The sequence below is a fragment of the Leuciscus leuciscus genome (genome assembly GCF_965113295.1).
Source record: "Leuciscus leuciscus genome assembly, chromosome: 23".
In the NCBI taxonomy this organism is placed as follows: domain Eukaryota; kingdom Metazoa; phylum Chordata; class Actinopteri; order Cypriniformes; family Leuciscidae; genus Leuciscus; species Leuciscus leuciscus.
Genome location: NC_138747.1, coordinates 997,027 through 1,017,413, shown reverse-complemented (window position 1 = coordinate 1,017,413; position 20,387 = coordinate 997,027). Strand labels below are relative to the sequence as shown.

Here is a 20,387-nt window from a genome sequence, read left to right as displayed (position 1 = left end):
CTTAGCAACCAAGCATAATCTCTGTAAAATGTTTGTTTTAAAATTCTAATCATGAACAGCTGAAAAAAGTCAGCTAAATGTGTTGGTCAGAAAGCACTCAAACTAAAGTGCAAGTAAGTGACGGAAACACATCAAACGTCTGTACTGACCTGGCCGAGATCTGAAACTCTGTGTCACTCAAGATTCCACGACACCCACTCGTTCATCACATGACTTCCTGTGAACTCTCTTATTAGAACACACTGAGAAGAGAAGCGCTCCACGCTCGAGGTCTTCCGTCTTCTGCTCATACGAGTCTATGAGTGTGTGTGTGTGTGAAGGGCCTCGACACACTGACGGATGATGATGGAAAGAGAAGACCGGAGAGCAAACTTCCAAAGACTCCTATCAGGTGTGTGTGTGTGTGTGTGTGACAATATCATTGATCAAGGGACATCATATATCACACCATGGCTTTTTGTTTGAATCATTTATGCACATCAGTTTCCTCCGATAATTTAGAGTTTCAACAGACTTGACTTCCTTCTTCTGTGGTTTGTTTGCATCACGCCTCTATACTCGCTTTAATAGCCAGACGACACCAAAACAGCTTTTAAAACACAAAAAACTTTCATAAAGTATTAGAATACAGTATGTATAGTGTTCTTCATGTGTCTGAACACATGTATGTGCACTGTAAAAATATGTTTTTTTCAAAGTTCACTGCAAAAACGATTCTTGTTTTCCAGCACAAATATCTAAACATTAATAAATCAAGATACATTTACTTGACAAGCAAAACTACTTGAGATTTTAGGGCTTGTTTACTGAAAAGCTTATCAAAATTAAGTGAGTTTACGCTTAAAGGGATAGTTCACCCAAAAATGAAAATTCTGTCATCATTTCAAACCTGTATGAATTTCTTTTTTTCTGCTGAACACAAAAGAAGATATTTAGAAAAATGTCGGTAACCAAACAGTTGATGGACCCCATTGACTTCCATAGTAGGAAAAAAAAAATACTATGGAAGTCAATGGGGTCCATCAACTGTTTGGTTACCGACATTTTTCTAAATATCTTCTTTTGTGTTCAGCAGATAAAAAGAAACTCATACAGGTTTGAAACAACTTGAGGGTGAGTAAATGATGACAGAATTTTCATTTTTGGGTGAACTATCCCTTTAAAACAAGGAAAGATATCTGACAATAATCTTGCTTTCCCTTTGAATTAGTGTTTTTTTATTGCAATATTCTTGCATATTGAATTTTTAAAAAGGTGTCAATTCTTGCATATTGCAATAAAAAAGTTGCATATTCTTGCATATTGCAATAAAAAGCATTGGATATTGCAATAAAAAACGTTGCACATTCTTGCATATTGGAATAAAGTGTTAAACATTGCATATTCTTGCATATTGCAATAAAAAAAACGTTGCATATTCTTGCATATTGCAATAAAAAACATTGGATATTGCAATAAAAAACGTTGCACATTCTTGCATATTGCAATAAAAAGACAAGACAAAAAAAATGAAGCATTTATTTCATTGCAATTTAAAAAAATATTTGTCCAATGTTGCAAATAAAACAAAGATTATTGTAGTGTTTTACAAGAAAATACTATTTCAGTCTTTAACTTTTAACTCAATGTTACTTGCCATTTCTTTGTCATTTTTTGTGAAATTTACTAGCAATTTCTGAGTGAAAAACTGTTTTAGTTTTTTTCAACGCTCATATGATGACATGAATGATGTCTGTCCGCACAGATGAGAGCTGCGGCTCGGATGTGTCCAGCGACTCGTGTGAATACTATCAGACTGAGATATTCGGGCTGTTGCCGAGCTCACAGGCTCATCGACGACCTCACGCAGACCCCGTCACACATGATCCCGACAAGGACAGAGTCTCCTGGAACCCCAGTGTCCCGCTCAGAGCTCTACCTGTCTGTCTGCAGGACAAGAGAGACATCAAGTGAGTGAGAGGCTTCCCTGCAAACAATTTTGCGTTTTAAAGACGTCTAATAGCGTCCAAACTCAGCCCAGACGTCGAGGCTAAAACAAGCCAACATTTGGGCTGTCAGTGAAAATGCAATAGACGTCTAAACCATCGCCCGAGAATAGACTAGTCTAGAAATGAAATGAGTGAGGAAATGAAACCAAACACCTTGTAATCACTGTTTATGTTTATCTCTTTATCTGTTTATCATCTTGCAAGTTATTTTGGCAAAAACGACATTCAAGGTTATTTTGGCTAGAAGTGTGTTACTCATAGCCGGACTATATCGGGTCTATAGTTAACATAGATGGTGAAATGACGGGTTCAGTTCATAGTTTTAGTTGTGCTAGTTGCTCATTTGTAGTATTCTAACGCAGTGGTTCTCAATGCAACAGAGGCCGGGCTCCACTAGGGGGCGCCAGCAAACTTCCAAAGCAGGTGCAGGATGACTTAAAATGATTTAAATGAATTAAAGTCCCTGTGTGGTGAAAATCCAGCTTTTAATGTTGTTTATGTGTGTATGTGGTGTTTTTACTATGCTTTAAGACAAAAAATGTGTAAGTTCATAAGTCGACAGCATTGCTGAGTATTTCCTCCTTAAAACTGCAGTGAACCAAAGACAGTCTCAAACACACGCTTTGAAATCGCTGGTGTTTCTGACGTCACAAACTACCTTGTAACCAATCAGATCAACGTGTGATCGTCAACCAGTGGATCTCTGAGCTGAGTGAGTGAGTGAGGGCGGGGCTCATTTGCATATTCATAGAACCGCGCATACTAAATGAGACAAGGGTGTCGAGTTACAGTCAAGATATTTTAAGACATGAAGATTGTTTTTTCAAGGAAAAAACGTTTAAATATGTCATTTTGGTGATCAAAGATGAGTTTTAACGGATACAATTATTGACTACGGGGGGACTTTAACATAAAGCCTACTGTATTATATTTGATACGCAAATTTCAAATGATCAGCATGATCGAAACTGCCTGAAAAACCTGTTGCACACAATCTGTCGTCTGATTGATAGTTTAGAACTTTTTTAGCAAGTAAAAGGTGTTTTAATGAACTGAAGCACACGGTTCTTCAAACTTCTGAAATCACAAAATGAATTGTGGTTAATGTAATAGTTCAGTACTCCCAGTTAAAAGTTAAAATGAGCACCTTTCTCATAATTACGGCATAAATACAGAAATGTCTTAGCCTATATTGGGGAGCCTTCAAACGTTGTATTATAAGTAGTGGATTGAGTGAATTATACACAAACACATCACCATCTAGTGGTCAGTTTCAGTGTTTCAGTTTTGTTTGTGCCAATCAGAGAGAGGCAGCATGTGCAGAGACGCAGCTTTGGCTACTGGGACTCGTGGAGGCGGAGCCAGCAAACCACTAGGCGGCGCATAAAGGAGCATGTGGGCGGGGCCCTGTCAGGACTGTTGCCATGGAGACACACGCTTCATAAGATCGAAGGTGAGTGTTGAGTATGTATCCACTGTAACCCCTAGTGGTCAATACAGTGTAAATACAAACCATTGATTCGGAGCAAAAGATTGGTAAAGGTTTCGAAGCTTGATGAAGCAGTGTTTTGAAATTGCCATCACTATGAGTATGTTAATGCTGTGCAAGTGAGTAGATGATGTTAGACTGGTTAACTGAATCTGATCCACAGGTCAGTTTGGTGTCGGGGTGAAGGCGTACTTTGTGTTTTTGCGGTACTTGCTGTGCTTGAACCTGCTTTACTGCGTGATCATCGCTGGATCTGTGCTGACGCCAACGCTGGTGTTCAGGGAGAACTCAGGTACGAACACTGAGACCGGCCGAGAGTCTGCGGTCTCTTAACAGGCCCGTTCACTCCGAGGACAAGCAAAACTACTCAAGATTTTAAAGCTTGTTTAGCCAAAAGTTTATCAAAATTAAGTGAGTTTATGCTTAAAACAAGGAAAGATATGTGCCAATAATCTTATTTTCCCTTTGAATTCGTTTTTTTATTGCATATTGAATAAAAAAAATTGGAAATTTTTGCATGTTGAAAAAAAACCCGTTGCATTTTATCGCATATTGCAAAAAACGTTGCATATTCTTGCATATTGCAATAAAAACCGTTGCATTATCGCATATTGCAAAAAAACGTTGCATATTCTTGCATATTGCAATAAAAATGTTGCATTTTATCGCATATTGCAAAAAAGCGTTGCATATTCTTGCATATTGCAATAAAAGTTCACATCACAACTATAACAATAACGGCACATTCAGAACGATATCGTTGGAATCACATTCAGAACGATTTTTTTCCAGCTGATGAACGATAAAAACATTGTTTAAAGTAACAAAACTCCAGCGCACTTTTAAGGCTCGTTCACACCAATAACTATAAAGATAACTATATTAGCGTCCACACCAGCGCACAATATCTTTCTGTTTATTATAAGCGCGGTGCAGTTTTGTTGTCTGTCGCTTTAAATGTGCAGAAAGCGATTTCTGAGAAACGCTGTTTGAAATGGAACAGACCTGAGCACCAAAACACACAATAGCCAATCAGCAGTGAGGGGCGTGTCCACTCATTAGGGGGGAAGAGCCTGTGTTTCATAGTGTGTTCATGAATTTGTGGGCGGGGCTATAAAGTTAGGGGTGTGGTCCTGTTGGGTAGGGGCGTGTTTGTTTTGGTGATTTCAAATAACAGAGTTTGTCACAAATTGCTTACTGCACCTTTAAATGCTCAAGCTCTTTAAAGCAGGATGGATTCTGATTGGTTGTCAGTGATTTTATCGTTCATCAGCTGGAAAAAACGTTCTGAAAGTGATTCCAATGATATCGTTCCTCTGTGCCGTTAATATGATTGTTTGTGTAGAATCTGCTATTCTTATTACATTTTTAGAACTATATCGTTATTGTCCTTGGTGTGAATGCTAATGTAGTTATCATTATAGTAAAATTTACAGTTATCATTTTTGGTGTGAACAGGCCTTTAGAGTTGATGCACTAAAACTGATCTAATATGTCAAATACATTTTTTTTTAGGCCATCCGAAAAATAGCACCTTTGGATTTAAAGACATATTTGTTGGATCAGTAAGTCATTTTATGATTATCGCTCTCTAATTTCCACACTGATCATCATTTTCAGATTTTATTTAATGAACTCATTTACCATAAATGAAAACTCACTCTCGATGACCAGAGAGCAATTAAAGTCATGTGGTTTGTTATGCTGCATTATATTGAATTATGTTCCCTTTCTGTTAATGTAGTAAAAACAGTTTTTATTCTATTTCTTGACATTTCACAACTGCCTATTGTTTTTGTCTGTACATGCACAGATATAAATGAATGTATGGGGATTTCAGTTAACCAGGATATTGTCTTAATGGTTTATGGCACTCAGATTTATGTTTATTTGCATGTAAACAAGGTCATTGTCTCATTTGTATCTGTCTTCAACACTCTGCATGCTCTTTCTCTCTCTCTCCTGTTGCGGTTCTCTGTGTTTTCCAGGGTGTTCTTGAAAACTCTCCAGTGTTTTACAGTTTCTACACTCGTGGTGGGTCTCTTAATTTAGACTGTTTAAACACTCCACTCCTCTTTCTACTTGGCATGATCTCTGTCCTCTTCCTCAGCATCATCATGGTGGTCCGCAGGTCAGATCATTTACCCTGAGCTATCAGACCAACGTTCCTGCTTCAGTACAACTTACAGATTGAGATTTCAGCAGAAACATGCATTTGCTGCTCTTGACTGCTAAGTGGCGCTATAACCATAGACTGAATCAACAGCATCATGTCTAATTGTCTCTCAGTTTGCAAATGCTGTGCATAGAACTGAACAGCTATTGAACTGGGAACATTTATACTGGCAACACACATGTACATGTGTTTCCCATTTTAATTGTTGTGAACGAATCCCATAAAGGGGACAAAGGGACATGGTGATGGAAAAAACATGAGACACGAGGAAAGATTACATTTCAATGCTTTTGCATTCACTGGCAAAACATTAGTGTTCCCAAAGAACCTTCGTATTTGCTTGCAAAAGTTTTGAGAATGAAAATATTTTAACATTTCTAATAAGCAAACAAAGTTTCTCGGTAGAATGAGAAAGTTTTTCAAGCGAATGCAAAAGTTTTGTGTCCGAATGCAAAAGTTTTGTGAGTGAATGCAAAAGTTTTGTAAGTTTTGTGAGTGAATGCAAATGTTTTTTAAATGAATGCAAAAGTTTTGTGAGTGCAAAAGTTTTGTGACTGAATGCAAAAGTTTTTTAAATGAATGCAAAAGTAGTTTTGTGAGTGAATGCAAAAGTTTTGTGAGTGAATGCAAAAGTTTTGTAAGTTTTGTGAGTGAATGCAAAAGTTTTGTAAGTTTTGTGAGTGAATGCAAAAGTTTTGTAAGTTTTGTGAGTGAATGCAAAAGTTTTGTGAGTGAATGCAAAAGTTTTGTGAGTGAATGCAAAAGTTTTGTGAGTGAATGCAAATGTTTTTTAAATGAATGCAAAAGTTTTGTGAATGCAAATGTTTTTTAAATGAATGCAAAAGTTTTGTGAGTGAATGCAAAAGCAATCAAATCACATTTTTCCTCCAACCTCATCATTTTGTCCATCTCCGTGTCCCTTTTCGTTCACTGATGTCCATTCTCTCCTTCAGGACGGTTGTGGGATACAAACACTCGTGGCTCACTGGAAACCGCTTCAGTTCAAACCTGAGTTACAAGGTTTTCTGTGGATGGGATTTCAGTATTCAGGACTCGCAAGCGGCATCACTGAAACAAAACTTCATCAGAAACGAACTGAAGGTGAGAAATCAACATGAGCTTCACGTATATCTGTCATGTCAGGCTCAGAGAGAGTTTACAAAGAGGTTTAGATCCCATAGTGCTACATTTTTCTAAATGTCATAATCATTTGTTAACAAGCAAGCATTAATTACTTCAATGAGCTCAGTGTTTCTGCATTAATTACACTGTTTAAATTAATACCTTTTTCGCCAACTGTGATTTTGTATGTACATTTCTGAAATGCATAGCTTAGAGTTTCCTCTGATAACAGATCACTGTAAACTGTAATGTGGACTCATGCACTTTCTGTAAAGCTGCTTTGAAATGATGTGTATTGTGAAAAGCGCTGTACAAATACATGTGAATTGAATTGAATTGTGTGGATGACCTCTGACCTCTTCTCCAGATGGATCTAGAAGAGCAGACGTTTCACGAGAGAGTCCAGAGCCGATCGCTCAGACTCTGGGTTCGGCTCTTTCTCCTGCGGGTCTCTCTGAACTTCCTTGTGCTGGTTCTTCTGGGAAGCGCATTCGCTATGATCCATTACACCATCTTTCTGTCACAAGAAAAAAAGGTACTGTACATGTATAAAGAGGCCATATAATCATGCCCTTTTACAAAGTCTTGATGTTGTTTTCAGGCTCTACTAGAACTTGAATGTTGATTATTGTCCTCATATTCTCCATTGTTGCGGCTCCTCTTTTCCCAGTCTGTCAGTAACGCTCTGTTTACTTCCTGTCTCTATGAAGCTCCTCCTTCTGAAAAGCACACTGTGCTCTGATTGGTCGGCTGGAGCAGTGTGTTGTGATTGGTCGAGCGCTTCGAGTGTGTTTGGGAAATGTCCCGCCCCTTTCAATAACTGCCAGTTTAACACACTACTAACTAACTCAACCAGGCCCCGCCCCTTTATTCTGCGCATGAATTATTATAATGAGGAATATTGTGACGTGTTCGTTCCCGGAAGAAACTCAAGACTACAATGGAGGCGTTTCAGGAGTTCAGAAACACTGACACTGATATAGAGGAGAACTGGAGCTTTATCATGATCGAACACCAACATTACACACTAAACACAGATGAAGATGGAAAAGCAGAATAGATCTTCTTTAAGAAAGTGAGTTCAGGATGTGTTTCCTAATGATCGTCTCTCTCGTCAGTTTCAGGATGCTGACTGGACCGTGTTGTCTCTGATGTTGGAGTATCTTCCTCCAATCACAATGGCGTCGATAAACTACATATTGCCGCACATCTTCAGTAAAATCTCAGAGTTTGAAGATTATTCACTCACCATCCAGCTCAACCTCACCCTGATCAGGTCAGAAAGGTCATGCACTTTGACCTCTAGTGTGTCTTACATGTTCCTGTGGTAATAAATACAGCAATATCTCAACTACTTGATTTTTTACATTTAATTGCAATTTGCAAGATGTAAATTATCGCCCTGCTCTGAATATATTAGTACGTACTTTATCCGCATACACACAGTATATTCACATACAGTTTGATTGTTTATATCATTGCAAAATGTAAACTATACTATCGTCCAGCTCTAATCTTCTAAATGCAACTATAAGGCATGAAGATATTAAGATATTATAAACATTAACCTCATGATATTCTGTCAAGCTGCTTTGAAACGATGTGTGTCCAAATAGGACTTGACTTAAACTCGTGTGAATATTACAGGAGTATTTTCCTGAAGTTGTCTACTTTGGGCATCTATCTGTTCTTCCTCATAAGACCTACAACCGAACAGGTTTGTTCACAGCTGTTTCTCCTACACAACAACGAGATTACATGAAAGACAAATGGGGACTTTTGAACTCTTTTGTCTCTTGAACTGTGACTTGCTCAGTATGGAAGGCATTTTCTGCCAAATTTAAATAAATAAATTAAATGATTAAAATGAAAATTAAAACCAGATTAACGATTTCATTACAGAAAACTGTATGCAAAAAATGTGACAAAATTGAGAATGAAATTAAGGGACTGTTCGTTTTTTATTTAAGGGGCCACCGGAGGAGTTTTGAGATCTGTTGTCAAAAAAGACATGACCCTCCCTTCGCCAGCAATACATTTTTCTATGACCCTCCAAAATGATTGTGAAAAAAGGCATGACCCTCCCCGATAATTTATTGATTAGCCTACTTCTGTACTGGTTTGCGCTTGGCAAAGATGTTCAGATAGCCATTGTTTTTTTTTAAACCATAAACTCTTGCTTTCTCATCTTACTAGGGCTGTAACGATAAACCAAACCTGATTCGGTTCGTATCACGATTTTTTGATTTTAGATTTGAAAACAAATGTTTTCGGTGCTGATGCGGTGTGACTCGTTCAACTTGTGGGTGGCGCTGCCAACAAAGCATATAAAACCTGTCACAAAGAACCGGCAAAAGTAATGATTATTAATATGTCAAATATAGCAAGGAAACATTTTAATTGTTTATTAATAAACAAGTGTTTTCTGTGTCGACTGCAAAGATCTTCTCAGAACGCGCCAGAGAGAAATGCACATTTCATAAGCAGAAAGCAGTCTGTTTTCCTTCATTTTGAATTGTTCTGTTTAAAAGTAGACATTTCAAGCTTTCTATATATTTCTCAGGTCTGTGAGGCAAGTAGCCTTACGCTGAGTTTCGGTTCATTTATGAGACAAGAGTCCAGTTCACTCGCCCGCGCCTCCGTGTCATGATTAGGCTATCTATTTTCTACTATATTTATACTTCTTATTTATTAAATCCAGATGAAACATTGATTAAAATTAAGATACAATTAATATAAAAACGAAATTCACTTTAAAGAAAGGCTTTGTGCTTTCTGTTTGAGGTCTCTGTGAAATTTTTAAAGTCGCTTTCAGAGCAGTCATGTCCGTAATGGAGAACTGTCACGCCCGTAACATTGTTGTTGTTTTTTCTTGTTTTTTTTTTCACATAAATGCGAACACGAAAAATAAAATAAAAATAATATTTTATGTTCTGTGGAGGCCGATCTTTATTCATCCGGTGGGTATATATCTTTTGGTTTGCACAGTGTAATTTATAGAATTACTAAAAAATATTTTGCCACCTAAAAGTTAAAGATTTTTTGTGTCACGTCACATGTGTATTTCCCTCATATTAAATATAAAACGCATGTGTAGACTGATATTTTTCTAATGTCTTGACTCCTTTCAGACATTTCAAAATATTGGTATTAAATGCATTTTCTGAGAATTTATATTTCAAGTTTTGACTGCAAATGTCACGTCCATAACACTGGAATCGCCCAATTTTAACGAATTTATCCTCAACTAGTTTTTGTGGTGTAGGTCTACGTATTTTATTATGTCAAATTAAATAATACTAATAGTAATTTAAAGATGTGGTAGCCCTACATCTTACACATCGTGGAAACAAAATAAATGGAAACTAAAATATGGTAGTATCGCGCTACAGCGCACATTCTATCAGCAGCAGTTCTGGCGCCTCAGTCGCAATACTGTAAAACTCGACGTTCACATCACATGTTAATGCAGCGGTAGAGTTACACTCACAGGACACTGTGCACTTATTCGCAATCACAAAAGTTCATTATTTGCTCGTGCTTTAAAGCTTTGCCGGGTAAACATTGCTTTGGCATTTTGTTCTGACATGATGCACTTTTTCTAAGAAAAGTTGGATGACCCTCCCCTCAACAAAGAATAAAAAGACATGACCCTCCCCTATTTTCCTCCGGTGGCCCCTTCCATAAATACCGAACGGTCCCTAAATGATTTCATTTTCACAGCATTATCCCTGTCAAATTGAAAAATAAAATGCAATTGTTGATTTCACATTTCATTTCCACTACAGTCTCGAGGCAAGACTGCCAATATTAAAATGAAAAGCCAAACGTGAAAAAGAAACTACAAATACAGTTTTTACAATGCTCTTTAGTAACGCTCACGCAATAATAATGACACAATTCAAATACAAATGTAAATTTTCGTTTTCATTTTAATTCCTCTTTTATTTCACAGTTTTCATTTTCGTTTTCATTTTCAAAGACAACCTGCATGCAAATTCTATGTTAATGAGTGGGTGTGGCTTATTCTAGTAACGGCGCTGAGACACGCCTTCTGTAAAGCGAAGTCGTCGACGTCCCGTGTGCATGAGTTGAATGTGTGAAACGAAATGATTTAAATGTGATTATATTGTAATCGAGACGACGAGATATGGCGAAATCTGTTAGTGAGCTTTTGCGGGAAGCTGCCACAGCATTAGAACATGGACACAACCAGCCTGACCATGTTAGTTATGATGTTAGACTCAGACTAGACCATAATCGACCATGAGGTTCATTCATGTATTAGGCTGTTTTAGAAATTCAACTATTTGGGTGTACAAAGGTCTTAGTAACACAATTTCTACAACAATTATAGCCAGACATTAATACCCGCTAGCCAGACATGGGCAGTATTTCAATTAAATGTATTTTAAATACGTATTTAATTACTTTAGTGTATTTTGTAATTTGTATTTTGCAGTTGTGGAAAAAATAAAATGTAGTTTGTAACAAAATATTTTGAGGGAGTGTATTTAGAGTATTTCAAATACTTAAATACTTAAGAAAAATCACCATATGCTTATCACCATAGTAAATGATTTTGCCATATTTTCGGTCTGATGTTGGCAATGGCAATGTCCAGGATGCACAAAGATTTGTGCGCAAAAAATAAATAAAAAAAGAACGACTTTATTCCACTATTCATTTCCTTCTCTCTGGGCCTTGAGTTAGTTCACGTAGTGTTTTAGCGCAGCGCGTCTGTGTTGTACGTCACACGTAGGCTCACTATTGGCCGACGCTGGTCATGTGTGTGATGCGTGGTGACGTGTAACACAGACGCACTGCGCTAAAACACTACGTGAACCAACTCGAGGCCCAGAGAGAAGGAAATGAATAGTGGAATAAAGTCGTTATTTTTGTTGTTTTTTTGCGCACAAAAAGTATTGTCGTCGCTTTATAAACTTAAGATTGAGCCACTGTAGTCACTTGGACTATATTAACGATCTCTTTAATACATTTTCTTGGCCAGCAAGTTATAGTGTCTTATAAGCCTATGGAGGAGTGATCCAGCTCTCAGATTTAATCAAAAATATCTTAATTTGTGTTCCAAAGATGAACGAAGGTCTTACGGGGTTGGAACAACATGAGGGAGAGTAATTACTGACAGAACTTTCATTTTTAGGTGAACTATCCCTTTAAGATTATTGTGGGAGTATTTTTGTATTTTCAAAATACTAATTACTTGTATTTTATTTAAATACATTTTTCACATCAGTATTTTGTATTTTATTTTGTTACATTTCATGAGCCAGTATTTGTAGTTTGTAACAAAATAGTTTTTGATGTATTTGTGCCCACCTCTGCCGCTAGCTTTAACCGAGAACCTCGGCCAATGTTTCATATTCGCGTCGTGCCTAACAACGCCCTTCAGCCGTGACTTATTCAGATACAGCACTACTAGCCTGTATCTGTCCACTGTTTAACTGTTACGTGTCTTTTGGTTATTTTAAGTTTGTGTACAAAAAGAATCACAATGCTGATTTTCATTTCGAGTAACAACTTCTGGATGAGATCGAGAAAGCGAGTGTACCTGCATTTAGGCTAGATATAGCATTTTCCTTCAGGTCAGTGCTATATTCATAATAAAAAATCTGTTTGAATGTCCGGTGTGATATCTTGTACTTTTAACAGTTAAAAGGGGTTGTCCGTGCCTATAGTCATGTCAGTTGCGTCTTTCTTCTCCGTGATCACAAGTTTGAGTCATTTCAAAAGTCTTCTCTACTGACTGACTGACTCACTCATTAAGACAGTCTTTGTCTCCATCTAATGGAGAAATAATGTAACTTCTCGAGACTGTAGTGAAAATGAAATGTGAAATCAACAATTGCATTTTATTTTTCAATTTGACAGGGATAATGCTGTGAAAATGAAATCATTTAATTTCATTCTCAATTTTGTCACATTTTTTGCATACAGTTTTCTGTAATGAAATCGTTAATCTGGTTTTAATTTTCATTTTAATCATTTAATTTATTTATTTAAATTTGGCAGAAAATGCCTTCCATAGCTCAGACTCCGACTTGCAAAGAGAACGCGTTTGGGAGGGAGATGTACAAACTCACCATCTTCAACTTCCTGGAGTGTTTCTTCAATGCGTTTTTTGTGGCTTACCCAAGAACGTGAGTTACTCAGACTTTACTGAACCCAGTTAAGCTAAAATATTTTACCTCCCTCAGGTTAATATTATTAGTTAGCATTTCAATAATTATACGACACATTCGCTTGTTCACGGATGTCGTTAATGCTCGTAAGACACAAATTATTATCTTTTGGTATTTGCTTTATTTAGATTTTCAAATGCAAACGTTTTTATGAGCGAACGCAAAGTTTCTCGTAACGCAAACGTTTTATGAGCGAAAGCAAAGTTTCTCGTAACGCAAACGTTTTATGAGCGAACGCAAAGTTTCTCGTAACGCAAACGTTTTATGAGCGAACGCAAAGTTTCTCGTAACGCAAACGTTTCTCGTAACGCAAACGTTTTATGAGCGAAAGCAAAGTTTCTCGTAACGCAAACGTTTTATGAGCGAACGCAAAGTTTCTCGTAACGCAAACGTTTTATGAGCGAAAGCAAAGTTTCTGGTAACGCAAACGTTTTATGAGCGAAAGCAAAGTTTCTGGTAACGCAAACGTTTTATGAGCGAACGCAAAGTTTCTCGTAACGCAAACGTTTTATGAGCGAAAGCAAAGTTTCTGGTAACGCAAACGTTTTATGAGCGAACGCAAAGTTTCTCGTAACGCAAACGTTTTATGAGCGAACGCAAAGTTTCTCGTAACGCAAACGTTTCTCATAACGCAAACGTTTTATGAGCGAAAGCAAAGTTTCTCGTAACGCAAACGTTTTATGAGCGAAAGCAAAGTTTCTCGTTCTCGTAACGCAAACGTTTTATGAGCGAACGCAAAGTTTCTCGTAACGCAAACGTTTCTCGTAACGCAAACGTTTTATGAGCGAAAGCAAAGTTTCTCGTAACGCAAACGTTTTATGAGCGAAAGCAAAGTTTCTCGTAACGCAAACGTTTTATGAGCGAACGCAAAGTTTCTCGTAACGCAAACGTTTTATGAGTGAACGCAAAGTTTCTCGTAACGCAAACGTTTCTCGTAACGCAAACGTTTCTCGTAACGCAAACGTTTTATGAGCGAACGCAAAGTTTCTCGTAACGCAAATGTTTTATGAGCGAACGCAAAGTTTCTCGTAACGCAAACGTTTTATGAGCGAAAGCAAAGTTTCTCGTAACGCAAACGTTTTATGAGCGAACGCAAAGTTTCTCGTAACGCAAAGGTTTTATGAGCAAACGCAAAGTTTCTCGTAACGCAAAGGTTTTATGAGCGAACGCAAAGTTTCTCGTAGCGGAAACGTTTTATGAGCGAATGCAAACGTTTTATGAGCGAATGCAAAGTTTCTCATAACGCAAACGTTTAATGAGCGAATGCAAACGTTTTATGAGCGAACGCAAAGTTTCTCGTAACGCAAACGTTTTATGAGCGAATGCAAACGTTTTATGAGCGAACGCAAAGTTTCTCGTAACGCAAACGTTTTATAAGCGAATGCAAACGTTTTATGAGCGAACGCAAAGTTTCTCGTAACGCAAACGTTTTATGAGCGAATGCAAACGTTTTATGAGCGAACGCAAAGTTTCTCGTAACGCAAACGTTTTATGAGCGAACGCAAAGTTTCTCATAACGCAAACGTTTTATGAGCGAACGCAAAGTTTCTCGTAACGCAAACGTTTTATGAGCGAATGCAAACGTTTTATGAGCGAATGCAAAGTTTCTCGTAACGCATATGTTTTATGAGCGAATGCAAACGTTTTATGAGCGAACGCAAAGTTTCTCGTAACGCAAACGTTTTATGAGCGAACGCAAACGTTTCTCGTAACGCAAACGTTTTATGAGCGAACGTAAACGTTTTATGAGCGAACTCAAAGTTTCTCGGAATGCAAAAGTTTTAAGAGCAAACGCAATGTTTCTCAAAATGCAACATTTTAATGTGCGAACGCAAAACGTTCTCGTAACGCAAAAGTTTTAAGAGCAAATGCAACGTTTCTTGTAACACAATTTTTTTTTGAGCGAACGCAAACGTTTTGCAAGCGAATGCAAAGTTTTGTTTGGATATTTGGATTCACATTACAGAACTATATATGTACAGTATATGATAAACTTTATTTAATAGCTTCTTGGTGGAGAGGTTTCCATCCTCATCGCTAGCACAGATACTAGGCAAGAAGCAGTTTGAGATTCCCTTCAACGTGCTGGACCTGGTGAACAGTCAGACGGTCACATGGGTGGGTGTGTTTTACTGCCCCCTGCTGCCGGCCATCAGCTCCGTCAGGCTGCTGATCCTCTTCTACCTCAAGAAGGTCTTCATCTCTCAAATTCTATTTTATTTCAAACAACGAAAATGTTTTTATGGTTTTAGTTACCCAGTTTCAAGAAGTCGAAATATTTCGAAAATAAAGTAATGTTTCGAGAATAAAGTCGAAATATTTTGAGATTAAAGTCGCAATATTTCGAGGTTAAAGTAAAAATATTTCGACAATAAAGTTGAAATATTTCGAGAATAAAGTCGCAATATTTCGAGAATAATGTCAAAATTACAAAGTAAGGAATGCACTCGTGAAGTCGAACTGCCTTAGACATGGATCTAAACATAATAAAAGTGCTTGTTATTTTGACTTTATAAATATTTCGTCTTTATTCTCGAAATATGACGACTTTATTCTCGTAATGGTTCGACTTTATTCTCAAAATATTTAGACTTTATTCTCAAAATATTTAGACTTTGTTCTCAAAATATTTCGACTTTATTCTCGAAATATTCCGACTTTATTCTATTAAAAAAGAAATTATTTAAAAAATATATATAAATATCTAAAATTACAAGAATTTCGACTTTATTCTCGTAATTTTAGATATTTATATATTTTTTTAAATAATTTCTTTTTTTACATTGCTGTTCAGTGTTTCCGTAATAATAACCCTGCTTTCAGATTTAGATTTAGAAACAGCTAAATAATAATAATAATAATAATAATAATATCATCTGTGTGTCAGTTCACAGTGGTGCGCTGTTGTGTTCCGGCTCAGAGAATGTTCCGGACCGCCAGTTCTTCCGTTCTATTCCACTTCATGCTGTTGTTGGGTCTCTTCATGTCTGTGGTCACATTAGTGGTCAACATCAACAGGTACTGGTCAATGCTGACATATATTTATAATATAATACAGTTTAAGGCAAGACTCTACAGGCAAATCCAGTGTTTTTCATGCTGGTCAGTTTTGCTTCCATAATATTCTTCATTCAAACTAGTGGAAAGAAAGTGTTTATTTTATTGCACTTGATCAAACAAGAATTATGACTCTGGCTTTATCCAATGTTCAGATTTACGTGCTGGAAATGTATGCAAATTAGTGCATATTTATTTAGATGATGACTCATTATCATATTTAAACATTACATTTCAGAAAACGTGTACAAAACAGGTTTGCAATTGTTAAATTAAGTAATCAAGTATGGTGAATTAGTTAATTGTTCCTCTATAGTGTCGCCTGTAGTGTCTTGCCTTGATAAAAACACCAAAAATTTATTGATGTGAGCGTTATATTAGTGTGGTTTTCCTCACGTTCATAACCCGCATCCTGGCATGTTCTCGTCTGAGGTTTGGAGCGGGAAGCTGCGGCCCGTTTAAAGACACAACCGTGTTTAACGTGACGAGTGTGTGTGTGAAGACGCTGCCGGATCCGGTGCAGAACACCATCAGCTACATCTCATCAGAGGCCTTCGCATTCACTCTCATACTGGCTGAGGTGTAAGTGTGTGTGTGTGTGTGTGTGTGTGTGTGTGTGTGTGTGAGTGAGAGTGTGTGAGTGTGTGTGTGTGAGTGAGAGTGTGTGTGTGTGTGTGTGTGTGAGTGAGTGAGTGAGTGAGTGAGTGAGTGAGTGAGTGAGTGAGTGAGTGAGTGAGTGTGTGTGTGTGTGTGTGTGTGTGTGTGTGTGTGTGTGTGAGCGAGCGAGCGAGCGATTGAGTGAGTGACTGAGTGAGTGAGTGATTGAGTGAGTGAGTGATTGTGTGTGTGTGTGTGTGTGTGTGTGTGTGTGTGTGTGTGCTTCTAATGCTGGATCTGAAGCAGCGGTGATGTGATATCCTCATAGCTCATGAATGTTCTGTGACTGATGTGTTCTGACAGTGTGATCCTGACGTCGTATGTGTCTCGCGGACGAGCGAACCGTAAAGCCATCGAGAGACTGAAGGACATGCTGGTGATGGTGAGTGTTTCACGTGGACAACTGAGAAGATCTACTTTCATCAACTTTCATTCCTTTAGCAGATGCAAACAAAGAGAAACACAAACACAAAGTTCAGCGTTTGTCAACATCCCCACTAATAAAAATTAAGTTATGAAAATGTTATTTATGAATGTTCAAAACAATAATAATAAAAAAAATTAAAACGTTTTAAATGTGTTTTCAGGGAATATTCCATATGTGTTAGTTTTGAATGTTCTCAAAACAATTATGAAACAATGTTTCTTCTTGGTTATGTGAACGTTTAGAGAACATTCTATTGTATCATTCTTCACACATTATGTTACTTTTGAATGAACGTTCTGAAACAAGTAGCAACATTTAAAAAAGACGAAATAAAACGTTTCAGAAAAAACATTCCATGACTGATGTATAGATAAAGGCCCTTTCACACCGGACGCGTAACAAAAAAGCGAATAGTTCATGTGCGAATAGTTCATGTGCGAATAGTTCATGTGTGAATAGTTCATGTGTGAATAGTTCATGTGCGAATAGTTCATGTGCGAATAGTTCATGTGTGAATAGTTCATGTGTGAATAGTTCATGTGTGAATAGTTCATGTGTGAATAGTTCATGTGTGAATAGTTCATGTGTGAATAGTTCGCGTCAAAATCATTCACATCGTCCGCAACGCAAATTTGCGACGTCTGTGACGTTCAGAGCTTCAACATTCCAAAACTTTCGTGCCGACAGCTGAGAAAACATGGACACTTCATCATCATCATCATCATCATCATCCAGTGAAGACGAGCTTTTCATTTTCTTTAAAGGACAGAAAAGAAGGTTTTGGGTGCAGCCAATCTTACAGAACAGAGAGTTTGAAGGGGAGTAATGCTAATGTCCACTCTTAGTTTCCTTTTCCTCTCTCCTCTTTCTCACACAGGTGTCCCTGAGGTTTTCCCACAGTGTTTTTGCATCTTCAACTAAACACAGTGCGTATTGTAATGTCAATACACATTACATGCAACACACAAAGTAACAAGTTAAAATCATTCGACTAGAAACTGTAGATATCACACAAAGCATGTATAGTAATACTAAAAGCAGCCCTAAATAGTCTCACTACATTTTTGTCACATGTTCAAAGTAAACACGGTCTCTGTCTCTATCTTTGACGATAATAGTGTTAGCTTTCTATCCCAAATGTAGTTTAGCCTGCTAGCCTACACAGCACAGGACTATACAACGACTAAAACTATCACACAACACACTCACAGTCGTGTTTCCGCCGCAGCACATTAGCGTTCGGTGTGGAAGCGCTCATTACACACACAGATGATCAAAAAATAAAACCATCGCGCGAATTATTCGTGCGTCAAAATCGCGTCCAGTGTGAAAGGACCTTTAGAATTTAGTGCTAACGTTACTGGAAGAACATTTGTTCATGATGATCTGTGGTTTCTATTTTTTCTACTGAACTATATATTAAAATGTCAGTGTTAAAAGCCTTCTGTGTGTGTTTGTGTCTCTGCAGTGCAGCTCTGATAAACGCTTTCTGGTGAAACAGCACTCGACCATCACGAGACGACAGCAACGAACACGCTAGCTCAACATCCATATGACCAAACCAACACCATTACAAAACATTGTCTTCAGTTAAAAAAAAGAGGGCAAGATTAACCCTAACCTGACCCTGACCCCTAACCCTGACCCTAACCCCGACCCTAACCCTGACCCTAAACTGATGCAACGACTTGATCTGAAACTGCTCACCAAAAACGATCTGTGTGTCATAAAACAGTAAATTACTCGTATAATATAATTGGACATCAGAAGGAAGAAGATTTCCTTTCACTCAGAGCTTTATTCTTTGTGCTCATGATCTCTGAGTTTATTATATTAGGTCAAAGTTCACCCTAAATGTCATGCCTTTTATAGTTTAATTTGGCCCGTTCACACCAGTAACGATAATTATATCAGGGTCCACCCCAGCGCACGACATCAATGTTTATTATAAACGCTACAGTTTTGTCGTCTGTCGCTTTAAATGCTCAAGCTCTTAAAACTCGTCTTTGATCACCAAAATGACATATTGAAAAAAAATGTCATGTCTTAAAATATCTTGAATGTAACTCGACACTCTTGCCTCATTTAGTATGCGTGGTTCTATGAATATGCAAATGAGCCCCGCCTCCACTCACTCACTCAGCTCAGAGATCCACTGGTTGACGATCACACGTTGATCTGATTGGTTACAAGGTAGTTTGTGACGTCAGAAACACCAGCGATTTCAAAGCGTGTGTTTGAGACTGTCTTTGGTTCACTGCAGTTTTAAGGAGGAAATACTCAGCAATGCTGTCGACTTATGAACTTACACATGGTTTGTCTTAAAGCATATTAAAACACCACATAGACACATAAACAACATTAAACGCTGGATTTTGACCACTTTAAATCAGGATGGATTCAATGTTTTTATCATTTTAAAGCTGTAAAAATAATTGTTCTGATTCCAATGATATCATTGTTTTCATCTTATTGTTATATTCGTTGTTCTTGGAGAGTTAAATGTCAGAACTGTGTGTTTGTTTGTATGTCTGTGATATTTATAGAAACTTTGTGTGGTACTTTTTAAAGCTCTTTGTCAGTATTATTATTAACACATAATATTTTGTTATGCTTTAGTTTGTACGTTTTTGCATTTTTGTTGATTTGTTAATATATTCTCTCAATAAAGTAAATACTTTTATAGTTTCTGTCAATATTTCAATTTGTTTTTCTGTTTTCATTTTAGTTAGTGTTTGTGGATTTTATATATGTCTATATAGTTTTTATTAAGTTTTAGTATTTAGTTTGAGTTATTTTAGTACTTCAGCTTATACACAAAAATATCAAAAAAAAAAATTTAAATGTTGCTTTGACATCTAACTTAGTTTTTATATTTTATTTGTTCATCTTTATTTTATTACGAGTAGTGGAATTAATACCCTGGTGTCTGATTCTGTAAAAGTGTCTCATAATGTGGAAATTCAGTGACGAGATGAAGCTCGTTATCTCTGATGAACACATGATGAGAAAATATCTCAAACACACACACACACACATACTTTACACAGTCCACACACACACACACACACACACACACACACACTTTACACAGTCCACACACACACACACACACACACACACACGCTTTTACATACATACACACACACACACACACACACACACACACACACACACACACACACACACACACACACACACGCAGTAACACAGAGTCCACACACATACATATGCAGTAACACAGTCCACACACACACATATGCAGTAA

General features: G+C 37.3%; 1 protein-coding gene and 1 long non-coding RNA gene across 2 annotated transcripts; both read left to right on the top strand.

The window, feature by feature from the left end:
* The first annotated feature begins 229 nt into the window (after positions 1–229).
* Positions 230–19,804, top strand: tmc8 (transmembrane channel-like 8). Its single transcript, XM_082155841.1, has 16 exons — positions 230–391; positions 1,745–1,949; positions 3,293–3,441; positions 3,641–3,769; positions 4,993–5,042; positions 5,466–5,608; positions 6,607–6,754; positions 7,143–7,310; positions 7,900–8,051; positions 8,423–8,492; positions 12,809–12,936; positions 14,985–15,171; positions 15,866–15,996; positions 16,468–16,617; positions 16,996–17,074; positions 18,588–19,804. Exons 1-16 carry the CDS (start codon positions 340–342, stop codon positions 18,657–18,659), a joined length of 2,013 nt encoding a protein of 670 aa, XP_082011967.1. The 5' UTR covers positions 230–339; the 3' UTR covers positions 18,660–19,804.
* On the top strand, positions 17,081–18,478 carry LOC309488031. The gene is made up of 2 exons (XR_014201978.1): positions 17,081–17,963; positions 17,997–18,478. It is a non-coding gene; the product is annotated as an uncharacterized lncRNA (long non-coding RNA).
* Positions 19,805–20,387: the final 583 nt, after the last annotated feature.